The sequence below is a fragment of the Xyrauchen texanus genome, chromosome 36 (genome assembly GCF_025860055.1).
Source record: "Xyrauchen texanus isolate HMW12.3.18 chromosome 36, RBS_HiC_50CHRs, whole genome shotgun sequence".
NCBI classification, from domain to species: Eukaryota; Metazoa; Chordata; class Actinopteri; order Cypriniformes; family Catostomidae; genus Xyrauchen; species Xyrauchen texanus.
The window spans coordinates 30876415-30896137 of NC_068311.1; the positions used below are offsets into that span (position 1 = coordinate 30876415).

The 19723-nt window shown below is 38.6% G+C and overlaps 1 protein-coding gene across 1 annotated transcript in view; it reads left to right on the forward strand.

Annotated features, from left to right (window-relative positions):
* The window catches only part of LOC127629505 (sodium/potassium-transporting ATPase subunit beta-3-like), a 50366-nt gene extending 31943 nt beyond the window's left edge, over positions 1–18423 (forward strand). Inside the window, exons 2-7 of the mRNA XM_052106595.1 lie at positions 3442–3570; positions 6898–6996; positions 9294–9481; positions 10138–10188; positions 14373–14459; positions 17392–18423. Coding sequence (XP_051962555.1) covers positions 3442–3570; positions 6898–6996; positions 9294–9481; positions 10138–10188; positions 14373–14459; positions 17392–17559 — 722 coding nt within the window. The 3' untranslated portion in view covers positions 17560–18423. The remainder of the gene's footprint in view (positions 1–3441; positions 3571–6897; positions 6997–9293; positions 9482–10137; positions 10189–14372; positions 14460–17391) is intronic.
* The last annotated feature ends 1300 nt before the right edge of the window (positions 18424–19723 follow it).

Here is a 19723-nt window from a genome sequence, read left to right on the forward strand (position 1 = left end):
CAAGTTGTAGAAACATCTCAAGGATGATCAGTGGAAACAGGATGCATCTGAGCTCAATTTTGAGTGTCATGGCAAAGGCTGTGAATACTTATGTACATGTGAATTTTTTTTTTTTATAGATTTGCAAAGATTTCAACCAAACACCTTTCATGTTGTCATTATGGGGTATTGTTTGTAGAATTTTTAGGAAAATAATTAATTTAATCCATTTTGGAATAAGGCTGTAACATAACAAAATGTGGAAAAAGTGAACGCTGTGAATACTTTCTGGATGCACTGTACATACAGTACTGTGGAAAAGTTTTGGCACTTGTGAAAAATTTTGCATAGTGAGGATGTCAAAAATAATGAAATAAATAGTTTTCATTTATCGCTTAATGTCATACAAAGTCCAGTAAACATAAAAAAGCTAAATCAATATTCGGTGTGACCACCTTTGCCTTTAAAACAGCACCAATTCTCCTTGGTACACCTGGACAGTTTTTCTTGGTTGTTGACAGATAGGATGTTCCAAGCTTCTTGGAGAATTCACCACAGATCTATTTAGTCTCAATTGCTTCTGTCTCTGCCCTGCGATGGACTGGCGACCTGTCCAGGGTGTCCCCCGCCTTTCGCCCAATGTTAGCTGGGATAGGCTCCAGCCCCCCACGACCCTGTACACAGGATAAGCGGTTGACGATGGATGGATGGATGGATGCTTCTGTCTCTTCATGAAATCTCAGACTGACAAAATGTTTAGTGGGGGCTTTGTGGGGGCCATAACATCTGTTGCAGGGCTCCCTGTTCTTCTATTCTAATCTTTTCTATTTGCAAAAGTAATGTTTGGGAGTCTATTAACTAGGGCTGGGATAAACGATTATTTTTTAAACGATTAATCTAGCGATTATTTTTTCAATGCATCGATTAATCTAACGATTCATTTTTTCAGTCCGATTCGATTTCGATTCATCGACTTGTGACAACACCGGTAATACCGGTTTCATCGGGGGTGGGGGTGTATAAAATGTAAAAAAAAAAAAAAAACATTTGCTGGGAGTTTGATTGACTGGCAATCTGATCAATCAATCATAATACACCATTTTTGTCCGACAAAGTAATCAGGAGAGAGAAGATTAACGTCGATGGATTTGAATTTGAATAATGGATTGTAGGCTACCGTACTGACATCTTTCCGCGGTTAAAACAACAGTCCTTCTGATGTAGGCTACATTCATGTTTAGCCTATTTGATGCTATAAATTAACCAAGGAAAAGATGATCGGTTCACGAGCAGCTTTAACTGAGGCAATCTGTCACGACACATTAAAGAGCCACAAAATAGTAGGCCTATTTATGGTTTAATTTTCTTTGAATGTCCAAATTTGAAAGTTGAGACTTTATTAAATGTTACCTGCTTGGTCCTGTCTGTCATCGCGTTGTCAGTGTCCTCTATGTATTTTTCACGACATTCATAGCTATAAGCACATTATTAATAGCTATAAGCGAAAACTTTAGGTGTCGACAACGTATTATAGCCTATTCCAACATCGAGTGAAAAGTGGGGAGTTGAAAAAAAACTTACGGTGCTCTGTCATCTGCGGCTGCTCCCGGGTGGCGCTAGAATGGAAGGCCATCTCCATTTTGCAAAGACGACATATCACGGAATTGTTTCCTTTTAAATTAAATAATTCCCATACTTTTAGAGGAACGAGTGCATGCCGCCTTGCACTTCTGATAGTCTGAGGAGCCACTCGTGTTGGCGCTGGCGCCGCCATCTTTGTTTTGGGTCTGACAATTCGATGCGCATATTTTGCGTCGACGACGTATTTTTTGCGTCAAAGTCATCCCAGCCCTAGTGCTGGTGCATTGCCGTGGTGCTAGAATGGAAAGCCATCTCCATTTTGCAAAGACGACATATCACATAATTTTTTCCTTTTAAATTAAAGAATTCCCATACTTTAGTGGAACGAGTGCATGCCGCCTTGCACTTCTGATAGTCTGAGGAGCCACTCGTTTTGCTTCTACTCTCCGGCGCCGCCATCTTTGTTTTGGTCTGACGAATCGACGCGCATATTTTGCGTCGACGTATTTTTTGCGTCGACGTCATCGATTACGTCGACGCGTCGTCCCAGCCCTACTATTAACACACTAAAGTTGAAGCTATAAATAACCATCTTAAGACAAATGCTTTTGTGAAACATCTTATGTGCTTAAGACTTTTGCTTAGTACTGTATATGTGTATGTGTATGTATGTATGTATGTATATGTGTGTGTATATCACATATCACAATCTGGTTTTGTTGTGATAAATTATCATTTAAAATTAACGTTCTCTTGCAGAAAATTTACCAAAAAACCTTTAGTCATCTGGCACTACACACATTGTGTCCACGAGCCTGCAAGACCGGACCCGTATTTACGCATGTCGGTGGAGTAATGGCTTAAAATGACCTTAGAATCATTATAGATGGGTTATTCATGTTCGCCTTGTCATGTGTGTGTTTATTATTATTACTGAGTGCGTTTGACACTTGAAGTGCTCAGAAAATCACTTTCACTATTTTTAATAAACATAAACACAAATAGAAAATTTAAACCTATTTAACAGAACCTACATCACCACAGGGCTCCAGACTAACATATGGGTGCCACCAGGCTCTACAGATGGTGGCGACAGCACCTGATTTGGTAGCAACAGTGGAAAAATAAATATTTTTTTGTCCTTAATTTAAAAAAATAAAATAAAAAATGATACAAACTAATAAAAATAGTGCCATTTATTATACTTTATATAATTTTGTTGCTGAAATGCACATACATTAAGACAGTATAGCATTGATTTTGACTTGATGTAACAGTAACATCTGTAAAGTTTATTTATATATAGGCCTACCTAATTTATTTTAGGGCTAAGTTTAAATATTCTGCATGTGATCCTACTGATTAAGTCATCTCTTTGAATTTCTGAAAGCCAGTTACTTGTTCTAGAACACATTTTACACCAAAGAAAAACTGATTTCTTGGTCCATAATAATTATGAAAAGTTGCCAAAGTTCCTCCATTAGTGTCCATAGTTTTAAGTGATATTGTAACTAGATTGCAGGTAGTCACTGGTAAAACCTTTGATAGGCTGCTATATGATGACATTACTGTGAATACGTGCGTGTATATGGTGGGGTCCCTTTCGCTTCATACAGGTGTCCCATTTAACTGAATGCAGTATTTCAGCGGTGGCACAGTGCCGCTCCTGAATGCATATAGGGGAAACACTGAACCAACTAGCAATAGCAAGTAGCAAATTATGGTTTATGGATGTGACAAATGAAAGCATGTGCGTCGATGTATCCCATTCAGCTTCCTGTTTCAATAGGAAAAATATCAACACAGGAAGGAAATCTGTGCTCGTTAAGCAATTTGGTCCATTCAGCCTGGATATCTTTTTTTTTCTCTCTCTTTCTGCAGCTCTTATATTCCTCTTCTATCTGGTGTTCTATGGTTTCCTGGCTGGAATGTTCACTCTCACCATGTGGGTGATGCTACAGACGCTGGATGATCACACCCCCAAATACAGGGACCGAGTGGCCAATCCAGGTAACAGTCCCAGACTCCAACACTTTGTCACAAAGCATGACGTAAAATTTTGATGCACTGGAGACTTAAGACAACCTAAAGTGGTGGATTTGTCGATTCATCGGATTCAGTTGATGATTTTTATGGTAGTGTACTATTACGAACATAGAATTTAGTGCACCTTTAAACAATTTTTCATGAACTTTCAAGATTTTTATTTAGAGTATGATGCTATGCAGTATTTGTGCAGTGCTGTGCAGTGACTTTTTTGTAATTGTTATAAAGAAGTTTATAATTGGAAGATGTAAAATGCCAGACTCATTTCGCTAATTCCAGCCAAAAAGATAAGTCTACTTGGACATACAACACACTTTAATTTCAATCTGTTTAGGCAGAACATCTTTTTTCACAACAAGCCTTTGTTCTGAAACATTTTGCAATGGGTATTTCTGCAAATCTTCGAATTTTCTAAATTTTTCTCATGGGTCCAAAAGTCTGAGACCAACATCTAATAAAAAAAACTAATAAACAACAACTGGGAAATAAAGAAAGCATGTGGATTTTGAGCCATTTAACGAAAACAGAAAGAAATTAACAAAGAAATTAAATGATACAGAATAGGTCACGTGAGGAAGGTTGTTTGTCGTCTTAAGCGTAAGAAATGTGATATCTTGTTTCTTCAAGAAATGCACCTTTTCCCATAGGAAGCTGAACATTTTAGAAAGATATGGGGTGGGCATTTTTTTTTTTTTATAATGCTGGCTCGGGTAAGTGCAAGGAAGTCATTATACTGATAAGTAAACATCTACAATTCAAATGTCTCAAACAGAGTAAAGACAAATTAGGAAGCAAAAGTGTGCAAGCCCCCTAGAGCAACAGTGATGCTTCATAGAATGTGTAAAAACCTTGGTCTTACAGATATTTGGAGACTTTTGAACCCATCTGGTAGGGACCTTTTCTTCAGTCCTTAAGATATAATCTTGAATAGTTTTTAATAGTCCCTCATTTCATCTGTTGTTGATTGCTCAATTTGAAACATTTTAGGCTCAGTTCACACCCTGGTGAGTTCAGAGATGTTTCCACATACAGAGAAAAAGAAATCATATAGTTGGTGCTTTAATTGCATCCCTTTTGCAAAATCCTGAATTCCAATAAATGCTAAAGGCTAAAATCAGTGTCTATATGGAGACCAGCTGGTTCTCCGTATCCTCTGTGGGCGTGGCTTGGGATGAACTTAAGGCGTTTTTTAGGGGCCAGATCATACCGTATGCCTCATTCACCAAAAAAGCCAAAGCACAAGAAATAGTGGAATTGGAAGGGAATATTAAAATGCAGAGGCAGAGCTGAAGCACCAAATGTTGTCTTAGAGAATTAATCCTATTGAAATACAGATATAGTACTATTTTGTCATGGAAGGTGGAGTTTTGGCTATTCAGGGCATGACAGTATTACTTTTAGTCGGGGGACAAAGCAGGGAAGCTTTTGGCTAGATGTATAATTGAGAGAGAGTCTTTTTCTAACATTCCCTCAGTGAAATCTGCTGGTGGTGAAATATTTACCTCTTTTAAAGAATTCTGTCTTGATCTCTATAGTTCACATCTTCGTCTACTGATGATATTATAACTTTGTGAAACCATTAGAACTTCCTAATCTGATGACTGATCAAAAAAATCTCTTGATTCTGATTTAAACTTGGAGAAGTTTGGTGAGGTAATTAAGGACTTGCCTACAGGCAAGGCTCCGGGGCCAGATGGCTTTGCCACTGATTTAGGGTTAGTACCTAGTAATTACTATAGTTTTTGTAATTATATTATACGTACCTTTAGAACAGTACTGTAAAATAAAGTGCTACCCATCATTGTTTACACAATTCCACATGATCCTTACAACAAAGTACTGTGTCAGTACAATGGTACAGTAAAGATTTTAGACTGTAATACCATGGCACTGAATAACTGCCATATTTTTACATTTGTTCTCCAAGGTTTTTTAAAGAACCATGAAGTTACCATTGTCCAATAAAAAATACAAAAAAAGCATTGAAATACTATGGAAAGTTTTTTTTAAGTGGCAACACCCACAAATAAAAGCAATTGTCAGTGTCTTGAGTACAGATGATTTCTCAGATAGACTAACTGACACTTGTACATACACTGCTGACACCCAGAAAATTAGCATATGTACATGAATAAATTCTATGTTATGATGGTAATGGAAAAGAACTCGCATTAAAGGTGCTATTTAGCTGATGTCATTTTATTCTGCACTATTTTTACCATTTACCTCTGCTATGATTGCTGTTGTGTGTTCTGATTGCAACAGTGTTACACATCATCCATTAACCTCCCACACACCCACACATTCCATCGCACTCAGCCCACACACTTGTGAATGGTGGTTGCGATGAGATCGCTCCAGTTCCATCCTTTCGTGCTGTTGAAGGTGGGAATTTGAGATTTCTTTCTAGTTATCGTCCATACTTCCTTTAGTGTCAATTTATTCCTCCCACTAATCTCTTTTCCTTTACCAGCTCAACCCCCCATTTCCATAGATCTTTTAGTAACATAATGTTCTTCTCAGTACAGAACAGTTGGACATCATTTCAGGCAAGTTGCGGTTTAAGTGTCTCCAATAATCAGTGCATTGAAAGTTCCAAGCTTTTTTTTTAAGGCAGGTGTTAATGAGCAGAAATGTTGGTGCATATTGATCATTTCAAGCTGAATAATCTTTTCTAATTAAATGAAACATGACCAGAAAGCACATGTATTTCGCTGAGAAGTCTTCGATAGAGTGCACCATTTGAAAGCATCTCATTGGATTTTAAGCATCATATTTGTGTATAAACATCTGATAAACATGTTAAAAAGAGCATATTCACATTCACTGTAAATCAGTGATAGGTTACAGGTCTGTTCTGATAGGGTCTTTGACAGCACAGAAAAACAAAACTAAATGCAATTAGCTGTATAATCATATTTAGTACTATAGCAAGGTAATTAGGCTTATACATGTTTAAAAGGGAAGAGAAAACACCATATCTTCTGTTGTTGACCTCAAAGACCATGGGTCAAATTAAACTGTACTATAAAAATGTGTTGCCATGTTGGGTCTCCACTTGATGTGCAATGTCCTGAAACAAAACCAGTTGAGAATCACTGGTCTTAATGATAAACATCATGGATCATTGTTCTAACAGCACAAATGTTGTGGCAAAATACTGCAATTTAGCAAATTCTCTAAATTAAAATGCATACATCATATGGATGTCTTGGTGATGTACATGTGCTAACAGATGGACAGAATCTGCATTTGATGTGTATCATGTGTAACTGAGTGTTGCATCCTTAGGGCTGGTGATCAGGCCCAAGTCCATGGAAATTGCATTTAACCGCTCCATTCCCCAGCAATACAACATGTATGTGCAGCACCTGGAGTCCTTTCTACAGAGTGAGTACCACTCTCTAAATATTTGCCCTACAAAAGTACAAACTGATGATACTGTAACACCACCTGATCTTCTTCTGATAACTTGCCTGATCTTCTTCTGATAAAATGCCTTTTTAAACAGGATTATCTGAGGTCCCTTGATCTTCAGTCTGCTCAGACCCCCTAAGACCCAGACCAATATCAGACCACTAAATACCCATACCAAGTCTAGAACCCCTTACTAGAAATACTAGAAACATAAATACAAAACTAAGACTAGACCCCCTTAAGGCCAACGTATACTCGGGTTGACCGTGTTGCTGATCAGACAGCGAACCGTATGCGTGTGTCCCAGATTTTCTCAGCACACTATCAGTCCTTGTCTGTGTGCATCATCAGTGCATGCACCCGCCGTTGATTGTACTAAAGAGTATCACAAAGCAGTCATAGTGCACATGCGTCAAACTCTTTTGAATCTATCATGGTCAAAATTGTTGGCTTTGAAAGGCTGAGCACTTGACTGTGAACAAGATGACTCGGAACGTGGAAGAATGAAGGACGCCCGAGCCTTAACACCCAGACTAATATCAGACCCCTTAAGACCCAAACAAAGACTGCACCCACTAAGACCCAAACCAATACTAATACAGCTAATATAAAGACCAAGACTAGACCTCCTAAAACCCAGACCAAGAGTATAACTTTTGAGGCCCAGACCCAGATATGTTGGTCCAATAACCAGATCATGATCTGTTGGTCCAATACATGCTGAAAAGACCAGCTGAAACAGCATGCAATTCCCATGCTGGTATTGGCTGGTTTATACTGGTTGATACTGGTTTGGTGCTGGTCTAGCTGGTGAGCCACCATAGCCATTCTTTTCACCAGCAACACCTAGCTGGTGAAGCTGGTTGACCAGCATGATCTTTGTGATGAAGCTGGTTAAGCTTGTTTAAAAGCTGGCATTGGAATACCAGCATTCTATGTTGGGGGACCAGCACCCTAAACATAACATAAGCTGGTGACCAGCAATGCTGGGCTTTTCAGCAGGGTAACCATACCCAAGATTGTCCTAATAATGAGGCTGTTTATTTCAATGAACTAGAAAAACAGAGTAATGGAATTCTCTTTATTGGTGACGGATACCTTTCCGACCACTGTTTGAAGCAATAGAACTGGAAAATGACTATGGCCTTGTCTGAGACCATAGGATCCAGATCCTGAAGACTGAGCTTTGAGATCCAGACAGCAACCTGACAAATTGATCACAGGTCTCAAGACCATAAGATCAAAATTCAATCGAGACAATTTTTATTTGGAGGACATTCTTCAAGTTTTTTTACATAAATAACGATTTTACAATTATTGCTCATTCAGGTCACATATTGGGCAATATTAGCAAGTAACTACTGCACTTAAGAAATCAGTAGAAGTGGTGTTGTAGACGGCTATATTGCAAGGCTACAAGAGGAGGGCTTTCTGAAAGCACTATGAATGTGGCAGAAATGCTAAGCTGTTTGCTTTTAAGTACATTTAAAAATGTATTTAAAAGAAAATTACAATTTAAGCCACTCGCAAAACACTAATTTATAAAACCTTCCCTTTGTGTAACCTTTGGGTAAGGTGTTTTGAGATTAATCCTCTCAGTCTCACTTCTGGTAGTGAACTGCTCTTGAAATTGCCTGGTTGCTAGCAGTGCAAATTGTTATCAGCTGTATATTATCACCACCCCACCTTAAAAATTCACTCTAAAGATAGAAGTTAAAGCCTTTCTTGAATGGCTCTCAAATGGTCAGCTACAGCAATCATGGATGACATTTAAAATAAAAATAACATGTTTATGCCCCATTTTAATTCTGCAATGTAACATATTTCAGAGTAAAACAGGATCTAAAATGAGGTGCGAATTGATTGGGAGTATGAAAATACCCAGTGAGTTCAAAGTTGTGTGCCTTTAGTTCATGTCTTATAGTGTTGACGGTCTTTACAGTCTTCTGGGAAAATGGACCAGGAATATTGATGGCGTCATCGCCTAGTACTACGAGGAATTTCAAAAAAAAATGTCCCCAACTTCATGTTTCAATAGTAAACATTTCAACACAAGACAGAAATTGTGCTCGTCTAGCCATTTAATGGGGTCTTTAGGCTTTCATATTGGGTATATTAATGTTCTTGTAAGACAGATGTAGACTTTCAAACTCACCACACAGAGGACAAGGAAAACATCTCGCAACCTCTATTAACAACTTCAAATTACTGCTTAATGTTTCCAGCTCAAGACCTGTGACTCATCTACATTCTTTCTTTTGTTACTTCAGAGTACAATGACTCTATGCAGGAGGCCAATGAGCTCTGTCCTAGGGACGAGTACTTTGAGCAGGACAATGTTGAGGAGAAGAAGGTGTGCCAGTTCAAGAGAAGTCTGCTACGACAGTGCTCTGGACTTGCTGATAGTACTTTTGGTTATTCCGAGGGCAAGCCATGCATCCTGGTCAAGATGAATCGAGTGAGTTGCATGTTTTTACTCCACTTAGTGAAAGGCACCTCTTGTTGGAGACTGGTGGTTAACAAAGACAGGGGCTCCATGCAGTATCCTGGCCAGCAACCTGTCCTGATCCCATTCCTCCCCTCTTTTACACCCAAAATGTTCTGTTCACTTTCTACTTGTACTGTGTATATATCAGTAAAAAGTATCAAAGAACTGGAAGATCATCAAAATAATTGACAAACTTTGTCCTGAGTGTGAAGTGTAATTTCTGCATTAAATGGAATTGTGAAAATTGTTTCGAAACAGATTTCACCAAAACTCCTACCATCGCCCTCTAAACGAGTAGCCAAAAGAAGTGTGCCTGCCCCAAACTCACGCCATTGGTTGAGCCAGAAGTTGACATTCAAATTAATGGCAATGTGTTTGCACTCTTCAGAAATTCAACCTATGAGTGTCTTATAGTTTGCTCTGCAAAACAATCTAAGATAGGAGGAAGTATTTTAGCAAGGAAAATTTAGTTTGAGGTCATTCTAAATTATAGATTTCTGCAGACTTTCAGTGGATTGCTATTTGAAGCAGTTCACCTAGAGATCGATTTGTTTTTGAGACTCTGTGGAATTCACATCATTATATAAGAATGTTTGTTCAATGCATACATTCCATATTTTTTGCAGGTTATTGGGCTGAGGCCACGAGGAGACCCACATATAAACTGTGCAGCCAAGGTAATGCCTACCTCATACAAAGTATACCATAGCTTCAATGTGTACATTTTATGTATTTGGGTGTGCTGGTGTGATTTAGAATGAATGTGCATCCAATTTGCTTTTTCAAACATCTTGTTTGTATCTGGTCTTTCTCCACGCTGCCTATAGGGCCAGCAGTTTTAATGGTGGGTAAGACATCGGGCCCCAGCCCCCCCATTGTTCCCAAAGGGTTCTTGCCCAAGGCCTTTTCCATCTCGCTGCTGCCTCACTCCTGTTCTGCTTCATCATTGGTGCTTAAAACTACCCTCATTCTAGACATAATATAATACTGCATTTTAACTTGTGTTTTGGGTGATCCGATCACAAGAGGTCAGTCACCTGGTATTAATTTGCATCTGGTATTAATGTAAGCCTTAAATGCGAGCGGAACGTTAAGTGCTATCAGGTTCTTTTAAAGCCAGGTCTATCCTGCAAAATTGTAAACCTTCTTTTGGCTCATTGGCTGCGTTTCCACTATCGGGTCAAATGAGGGCTTGCTAGTGCATGCCAGGGCCAGTCGTGTTCCCACTGTCACTTCCAGGGCTTCATCGTGCCTCCTCTGGGCTTCCTCTTGGCCAATGGCCTTTGGACCGATGATTACCCTTGGGCCTAACGAGGCCAACTGGGGAGTGAGGCAGGGCCAATGTCAAAGGCCGAGTTTTGCCGAACTTGCCAGGTTGTATATTAAGTGCACCATTGTACAAGTTCAGTCATTGTGTACAGTACAAATCAGTTAAAATTAAAAGTCAAGTCAAGTGGTTTTTATTGTCGTTTCAACCATATACAGTTAGTATAGTACACAGCAAAACGAGACAACGTTCCTCCAGGACCATGGTGCTACATAAAAACAACAAAGGACCAACACAGGACCACATGAGACAACACAATGAAATAAAATACCTATATATATATATATATATATATATATATATATATATATATATATATATATACACCTATATAAAGTGCACGCGCAAACATGTGCAAAGTACGGGACAGTACAACAAATTACTGACAATGAACAGGACAATAGACACAGTGCAGCGCCGACCAGTACTCAGTAGTGCAAAAAGATGACAGTTTCTAAAAACTTACACATAACATACTATGAGATAGTGTTCTATGCACATAGCAGTTATTGAGGTAGCAGTCAGTTATAAAGTGACAAAATTAAAGTGCAACTCAGGACATGTGAGTGTGTGTCAAACCAGTCCTGAGTATTGAGGAGTCTGATGGCTTGGGGGAAGAAGCTGTTACACAGTCTGGCTGCTTCGGTACCTCTTGCCAGACGGCAGGAGGGTAAAGAGTTTGTGTGAGGGGTGTGTGGGGTCGTCCACAATGCTGGTTGCTTTGCGGATACAGTGTTTTTTGTAAATGTCTTTGATGGAGGGAAGAGAGACCCCAATGATCTTCTCAGCTGTCCTCACTATCCTCTGCAGGGCTTTGCGGTCCGAAACGGTGCAAGTCCCAAACCAGGCAGTGATGCAGCTGCTCAGGATGCTCTCAATAGTCCCTCTATAGAATGTAGTGAGGATGGGGGGTGGGAGATGTGCTTTCCTCAGCCTTTGAAGAAAGTAGAGACGCTGCTGGGCTTTCTTGGTGATAGAGCTGGTGTTGAGGGATCAGGTGAGGTTCTCCGCCAGGTGAACACCAAGGAATTTGGTGCTCTTGACGATCTCCACAGAGGAGCCGTCGACGTTCAGCAGAGTGTATTCACCTTGTGCTCTCCTAAAGTCAACAACCATCTCTTTTGTTTTGTCGACATTCAGGGACAGGTTGTTGGCTCTACACCAGTTCGTCAGCCGCTGCACCTCCTCTCTGTATGCTGACTCGTCGTTCTTGCTGATGAGACCCACCACGGTCGTGTCATCGGCGAACTGTGTCATCGAAGATGTCGGTAAGAACATCTGCTAGCTGGTCTGCACATCCTCTGAGCACTCTGCCAGGAATGTTGTCTGGTCCAGCAGCCTTCCGTGGGTTGACTCTACGTGTCACCGCTTTCCTGGAAGTGACTGTGGATTCTCTGGGCGTGTGCACGCTTTGCCTCTCTGATTGCCCGTGACAGTTGGCCCTAGCTGTTCTTAGGGCTGCCTTATCGCCTGCTCTGAAAGCGGAGTCTCGGGACCTCAGCAGCATGCGCACCTCCGCAGTCATCCACGGCTTCTGGTTGGAGCGTGTGGTGATGGTCTTGGAGAAAGTGACATCAATGCACGTGCTGATGTAGCTGGTCACTGATGCTGTGTATTCCTCCAAGTTGGTAGAATCGCCATATGTTGCAGCGTCCCTGAACATTTGCCAGTCAGTACACTCAAAACAGTCCTGAAGAGCAGAGATGGCTCCTGCTGGCCAGGTTTTCACCTGCTTCTGAAGCGGTTTTGTGCGTGTGACGAGCGGTCTGTATGCTGGAATTAACATAACAGAGATGTGGTCTGAGTAGCCGAGGTGGGGGCGGGGCTCCGCCCCGGTACGCGCCTGGGATGTTTGTGTAAACAAGATCAAGCGCATTCGCCCCTCTCGTTGCAAAGTCCACATACTGATGGAATTTAGGGAGCACTGTCTTGAGATTCGCATGGTTGAAATCTCCGACGACAATAAACAGTCCGTCGGGGTGAGCGTTCTGCAGTTTGCTCATAGCCCCATACAGTTCACAGAGCGCTTCCTTAGCGTTAGCGCTAGGGGGAATGTAAACTCCGGTTATGTAAACAGTGGTGAATTCCCGTTGTAGATAAAAAGGTCTGCATCTAACAGTCACAAGCTCCAACAGCGATGAACTAGAGACTAGCATAGAGTTCTTGCACCATTCCGTGTTCATGTAAACACACAAGCCACCACCGCGAGTCTTACCGCAGAGAGCTGTATTTCTGTCGGCACGAAACGAGGTGAGCCCGTCTAGCTGAATGGCAGCATCCGGAACTCTGTCGCTGAGCCACGTCTCCGTGAAAACAAAGACGCAGCAATCTCTAAACTCACGCTGCGTAGCCTGCTGGAGTCGGATATAGTCCAGTTTATTGTCCAGGGAACAAACATTTGAGAGCAGGATAGACGGGAGAGCCGGCCGGCTAGGGTTTGTTTTTAGCCTAGCATGAACCCCCGCCCTCTTGCCGCGCTTCCGCTTTCTCGCACACCACTTACGACGTCCTCTCCCCCGGCCACCGGCATCAGGCGACGCCGAGGACTGGAGGCCTGGTCTCCGCAGCAAGCAGAGTATGCGTAGTGTTGTCCATTTGTGATCTGATCTCCTGAGAAGCTAATGATTATCACACGTAAATAGGGGAAATGTTTTGGTTGTGGTTCAAATAAATGCTGGTTAAGGTTGGCCAATTTATTGTGTTGACGTAGTAGCATTCATCCTTGCATAACACGGAGTTTGTGAGGTCAAAAAGACAAGAATTCCTTTAACGTGTGTACAAAAATCAAACTGATATGAGGGACGAATTGTGCAATGTTGAACCAATTTCAAACACTTTGTTTGCTTGCTTCAAGTAGCTCTACACTGCAGATGCGAGATGTTCCTATCAGACCTACCCCGTTTATAACCTGTCCCAGTAGCACTTAACTGCCCTTATTTTGCCATTTTTTACCTTATGACATCTCAAAGCTCATGAGACCGCTCACCCATCTGCGGTCCTCTGAACTTTAACGCTCTTTAATGCTGAATTTCTTTTGCTGTTTTAATCTTGCCATTTCTTACTAAACAAACATCCACTAATGGTGATATTGCAATGCTTCAATGGCAGTTTTCACACATGAAACCAATTCAATTGTCACTTGTTTTTCATTAAATGTACATCTTTTATTCACACAAGGTACAGCAGTCTGTGCTATTATGAAAATTGTTACACTGAATTTAACATAAAACAGATATTTCTTTATACATTTCTCATGAAAACAGTCCTGTGTAAAATTTCGATGCAATTACATGATGCAAAATAGCACCTGTGGAGGACATAATTTAGTTTGCAAAAATTTTAGTATGGATTTGGGTCTATGACATGATGTATTAAATGTTTTGATGTTTTTGTGTGTTGGAAATTTTGAGTCTATTCGAGTGATGTGAGGGCAGTCTGTTGTCAGTGGCAACTGAACATGAGTCACATGACACACATTGTCCATAAAGTGCATGAGTGTGATCTCACCTGTTTTCGCCGTCTCGCCTGATACAGAGAGAAAATCCACTGCAGATGCAGTATTTCCCAATTGAGGGCAGGCTTGACAAGAGCTACTTCCCCTATTATGGCAAGAAATTACATGTGAGTACAATATAGTTCTACATTTAATAAAATGGAACATGTATCATTATAGAAGTTTCTTAAATTATAGGGGTGCATGATAAATTGGGGGCAATTATTGGTATTGGCCATAAGTAGATTACTTAAAAAATGTAACAAGTACTGTAGCATTATTTATTCTCAATTATAGAGATGCACAAGTATCATTAAGTATGTTTAATTGTAGGGGTGCACAGTATATCGGTGACCGTTATCGGTATAGGCCATAGGTAGTTTGTTTTGAAAATGCAGCATGTATGATGTCAGTACTTTTAATTCTAGTGATGTACAATAAATTGATTAACATTATTGATGTCAGTCTTAAGTAGTTCATTTTAAACTGTAACAAGTATCTATAATGATATGGATTGTGGAAATGTTGGCGACTATTGTCCGCATTGGCCATAAGTAATTTGTTTTAATTATCCGTATTTGGCTGAAATTTGGCTAGAAGTAGTGCATGTATTTTTGTTTTAAAAATGAGATAATTGTTCAAATCGGAGACCATTATCGGAATCGGCCACATGCAATTTAAAGGACTATTCCGGTGTCATAAGTTTGACAAAAATGTATTTTGACTTGCCACTCCTTTTTTTTAAAAAAAGAAAAGGCAAATATCTGGATTCCAGTAAAGCATTTTACAATGTAAGTGAATGGGGGCCAATCTGTAAATGTTAAAATGCTCAATATTTCAAAAGTATAGCCACAAGACATATGTGTTTTTAACATGATTTTATTGTGAAAAAATCACTTACTATCCTTTTCTGTGTATGTATTATATCCAACTTCATTGTCATGACCATGTAAAGTCAACAAACCCTAAAAATCACAATTTTAAAAACCTTTACAGCTCAAATAATACATGAGTTTTAACAGCAAAATGAATTTTTTGATTGCTTTTATAAAATGATATGCTTCACATTTATGCCTTTTAAACCCTCAAAATTGGTCTCATTCACTTCCATTCTAAGTGCCATAATGTAACCTTGACTTTTGCATTTTTAAAGAAATAATGTTTTTATGGTAATCAGTGTTGTGCCACAAATGCTGTTGATTGCGTATAACTTTTATTGAACATTCTTTTAAGAATGCAACAAGTATCGTTATGCAAGAATCTTTAATTATAGAGAAGCACAATATATTGGTGACCTTTATCGATATCAGCTTTTTTTTTAAATATTATTTCAATCATCTATTTTTCTGGTTAGGCTATTTTAGATTCTTTTTTTCTATTACAGGTTTCAAAAGTACGAAACGTATTTTTGTTAGTGCTGTCATTCGATAAAATTTGTAATCGCAATTAATCGCAGATCTGGAAAGTGCTGGCATTTTTCTCTTAAATATAATAATTTTCCTGTCAAACTACAGGAAAATTTAGTTCCTCCTCAGGAAAAAAAACCTGTATGTAACAATATGATTTATTAACATTTTTTTAAACAAAGCCTTCCACAGTATGAAGATAGAAATGCACTAATATAACACCAATTAAAGGTGCACTCAGTCTTACACTGACACCTCGCGTCTTGTATCCAGCATTATTCAAACGCAATAGTTTTCAGTGTTTGATGCCATTGTAGAAATTTGCAATTCACAGTCAGCCAGGATTAATTTTATCCCTGAGTGAAAGTGTCTATTAACAGGGCAGTTACTGAGATTAAGCGAGTCATAGTCAGCTGGTCAAGTGAATCTAAAATGGCAGCCCCCGTGAGGAGACCCACTCCACGTAGAATAAAATCGCTTTTATAAGGTTACTGATATGATTGGAGTCTTCATCTCATGTGGGCTCTCATTATATTATACTATGTTTCATATTTACAATTTCTTTAGAAGTAAAACTTTTTTAAATGAGGAAAAAATTACTGAGTGCACCTTTAAGTAACATTAAACGTTTCCCAAAGTCTAAGTGGGAGTTTGACTAATTGAAAGAGCTAGTCCACACATAAGTTGCATATTCATTGCAATGGGCATTCAATCTCAAACTCTGATCCTCCACAATATTAATCAGCCAGCAGACTGGCTATTCACTTTGTAACAGCAAGAAGCTGCGTTTATGATTTGTGTTAGGGCGCCAGCATCAAGCACTGCTTCGAACTCCACATGAAAAGAGCTTGCAGACAAAAATGTCTCATTTCCGTTTTCGTGTTAGTTAAGACTTGACATGCTTCTACGGTAATTAAAATTTACATTACTTGGATTGAAAAATACTTGATTTCTGTCACGAGTTCCATCTAGGCTTGTTTTGTACAACAAATAGCATTAAGAACTACTTGCCCCATCACGTAATCACTGCTGTGTTTTTGTGGTGTGTGCGTCAGTATATTGACTCCTGGCAAACATATACATTACAGAGGTTCCCCCCTTCCAACCAGTGTTTATGCTTATTTATGCTGGATTAATGGTATATGCATTAATCGTGAATTAAGAAAAATTTACGTGTTAAACTTTAACACTTAACATGTTAATTTTGACAGCTCAAATTTTGGTTTAAAAGCAGTCCAAATGAGATCTTTGGCATATCTGTGACTGTTATCGGTAGTGTGTTTTAAAAATGCAAGTTTACGTATGTATCTTCAGTTACAGGGATAAACAATATATCGTGACCATTATCATGATTTGGTCATGGGTAGGCATTCTTATATTAATAATAGTAAGTACCTTTAATTATAGGGATGCAAGTAAGTATATGTAATCAATATTAATTTTTTGGCTGATATTGGAAGCAGAAAATATCAGGGCTTAACACTAGCAGTAATTTTGATTTTTGATTTTCTGTCATCATATTGAGCGATAGCAAGAAGATAATTGTCAGTTATCGGCATTGACCAAAATGTCAAAATCATTACATCTCTACTTATTATTACTGATCTAATTTTTACCATTTCTGTTTTGTTTGTTTTTTCTTCTCTTTCTGTAGCAAAATTACGTCCAGCCAGTTGTAGCCGTTAAGCTGCTGCTGGCCGAGGAGGACTATGATTCTGAGCTGGCCATCGAGTGCAAGGTGGAGGGCTCAGACCTGATTAACAACAATGATCGTGACAAGTTCTTGGGCCGTGTTACCTTCCGGGTGAAGGTGTCCAAGTAGACTGGATCATTCATAGAGACGCACGATGTCAGTTCCTCTTACTCAAGCCCTGCCTGTTCCAATGACGTTTATCTCTCACCGCTCTGTACCTAATCGCATACAACCCGTACCCTAAGCGGTGTCCTAGAAGTTTGATCAGGGCCTTTATGAATCAAACACAATACGTCAAAACAGAAACTTGTCCTGGATTTCCTAGATGTTTGATGCATGCTAACGTTAATTTGCCCTGTATTATGGATGGGGTCCGAATAGTGTGTGATGGTTAATCAAGGTTTTAGTTTAGATTTGTAATTTATTATTATTTTTTTTTTTTCATTTAAATTCATTGATCTCACACACTACCCACCAGATTATCATCACACACTCACTGGAAATAAAAACCAAAAGGAAAAAACAATGCACATTCGTTCTCTGATGCCTCCCTTAAGAGCGAACTTAGTGACATCGTGTAGTAAGTTTAGGGACCTGTAAATAGATGCATCAACATATCATGTCGAATGTGGTCTGCTCCCTCCCATTGTAACTGTTTAGCCTGCCATGTGTGTTTGTGTGTGTGTGTGACGTGAAGCCTCTATGTACATACATAATGGATTTTAAACACTCTTTTTATGTCATCGTTCTCACTACGTCTGACTGCTGTAAGAAATCAAGAGTATGAAGTTATATAATAGCTGTAATTTAAGATTATTGAGAAATAAAAAATATTAAGGGGGACACCAAAAAAACATCTAGCAAATTTTGAAACCCCTCCACCATCTGAGGGAAGTGATTTTTTTTAAACCTCTGCAGAAACTGTTCTTTGTGCAGATGCCTTACGGTCTGTATGAGTTTAAAAATCTTGAAATAAAAGTGATTTTAAACCAATTTTATGTGTTGAATGGCTTGGCAAAAATAAATTGTGTATAACAAAAATCTAAAGAGCATTGATGGAATGCTAGATCCCACTTTGCTCAACATCATGTTGAATTTAGTTTTCAGAAAATAAAGTTTTGCAACAAAATATAAAGCTGCAGTTGTCTAATTGACTTCAAGCTAACCAAAAACAAATTAAATTATTATTCATAACGGCACATATTAACCTTTTTATCTAAAGGCTTATTCTTAAATGGTTGAAATTAGTTTCTAGACAAATATTTGTGCCTTCATATGAATTTCTTAAAATATGTTTTAAATGTTTCTAATTTATAATTAATATAAATAATAATAATAATAAATATTTTTACTATCTTTTAATATAACATGAGTCACTGAGGTTTTTTAAATGTTTGTAATAATAATAATAATATTTTATTATTAAATATAGTCATTGTTATTATTTATTTATTATCTTTTTAAATGTATGTGTTGGACCGCATAGTGTGAGGATGCCAAGCTGTGATCTAGAAAAAGGGTAGCTATATTGAAAAAGCTAAATAAATTATAGTTTTGATTTGTTTGAATGTTTTTGGTCACTACATAATTCCAATGCTTCCATTTAATATTGCATAGTTTTGATGAACTTACTATTGTTCTAAAATGTGGAAAATATTATTAAAGGAATATTGAGTGTATTCAAAGTTTTGGATGGTAATTCATTATTATACTAAATGTTAAATAGCTGTTTTTTATTAAGTACAATCTTTGTGGCTTAGATGGATTTAGTGTAAAATTAGTTTAATAATCACACTTTTAAAATAAATATCATTATCCCTTTGAAGCAAGGTAGTTCGGTCATACTTTATATTAGGTGGCATTAATGACTATGTACTAACATTTAAATACATACAAGACTATGTATTTACTGTAACATGTTGTTCTGCAAAATTCCCACATTTGCTGCTACTGAGGTTGAAGTACGGGTTGGTTTAGGAGTAAGGGTAGGATAAGGTGTTAGAGTTTGGGGTAAGGGTTGGGTTAGGGGTAATGTAAACGGTGTAACTACAAATGAAATTAAATGCAAGTATTTTAAATGTAATTAAAATGCAACAACATGTATGTACATAATATGTACATTGTATCAAATGGTTAAGTACATAGTAGTTAAGGCTACCTAATAAAAAGTGGGTCCTGACTAGATTCAATGGTTGTGTATAAATGACTGTACCATCACTGGTTTAGAAAATGATAGTGAAAGAAACACGTTCCAATGCTTCCCTCTTGTGGCTATAATAGCAATAGCACGACC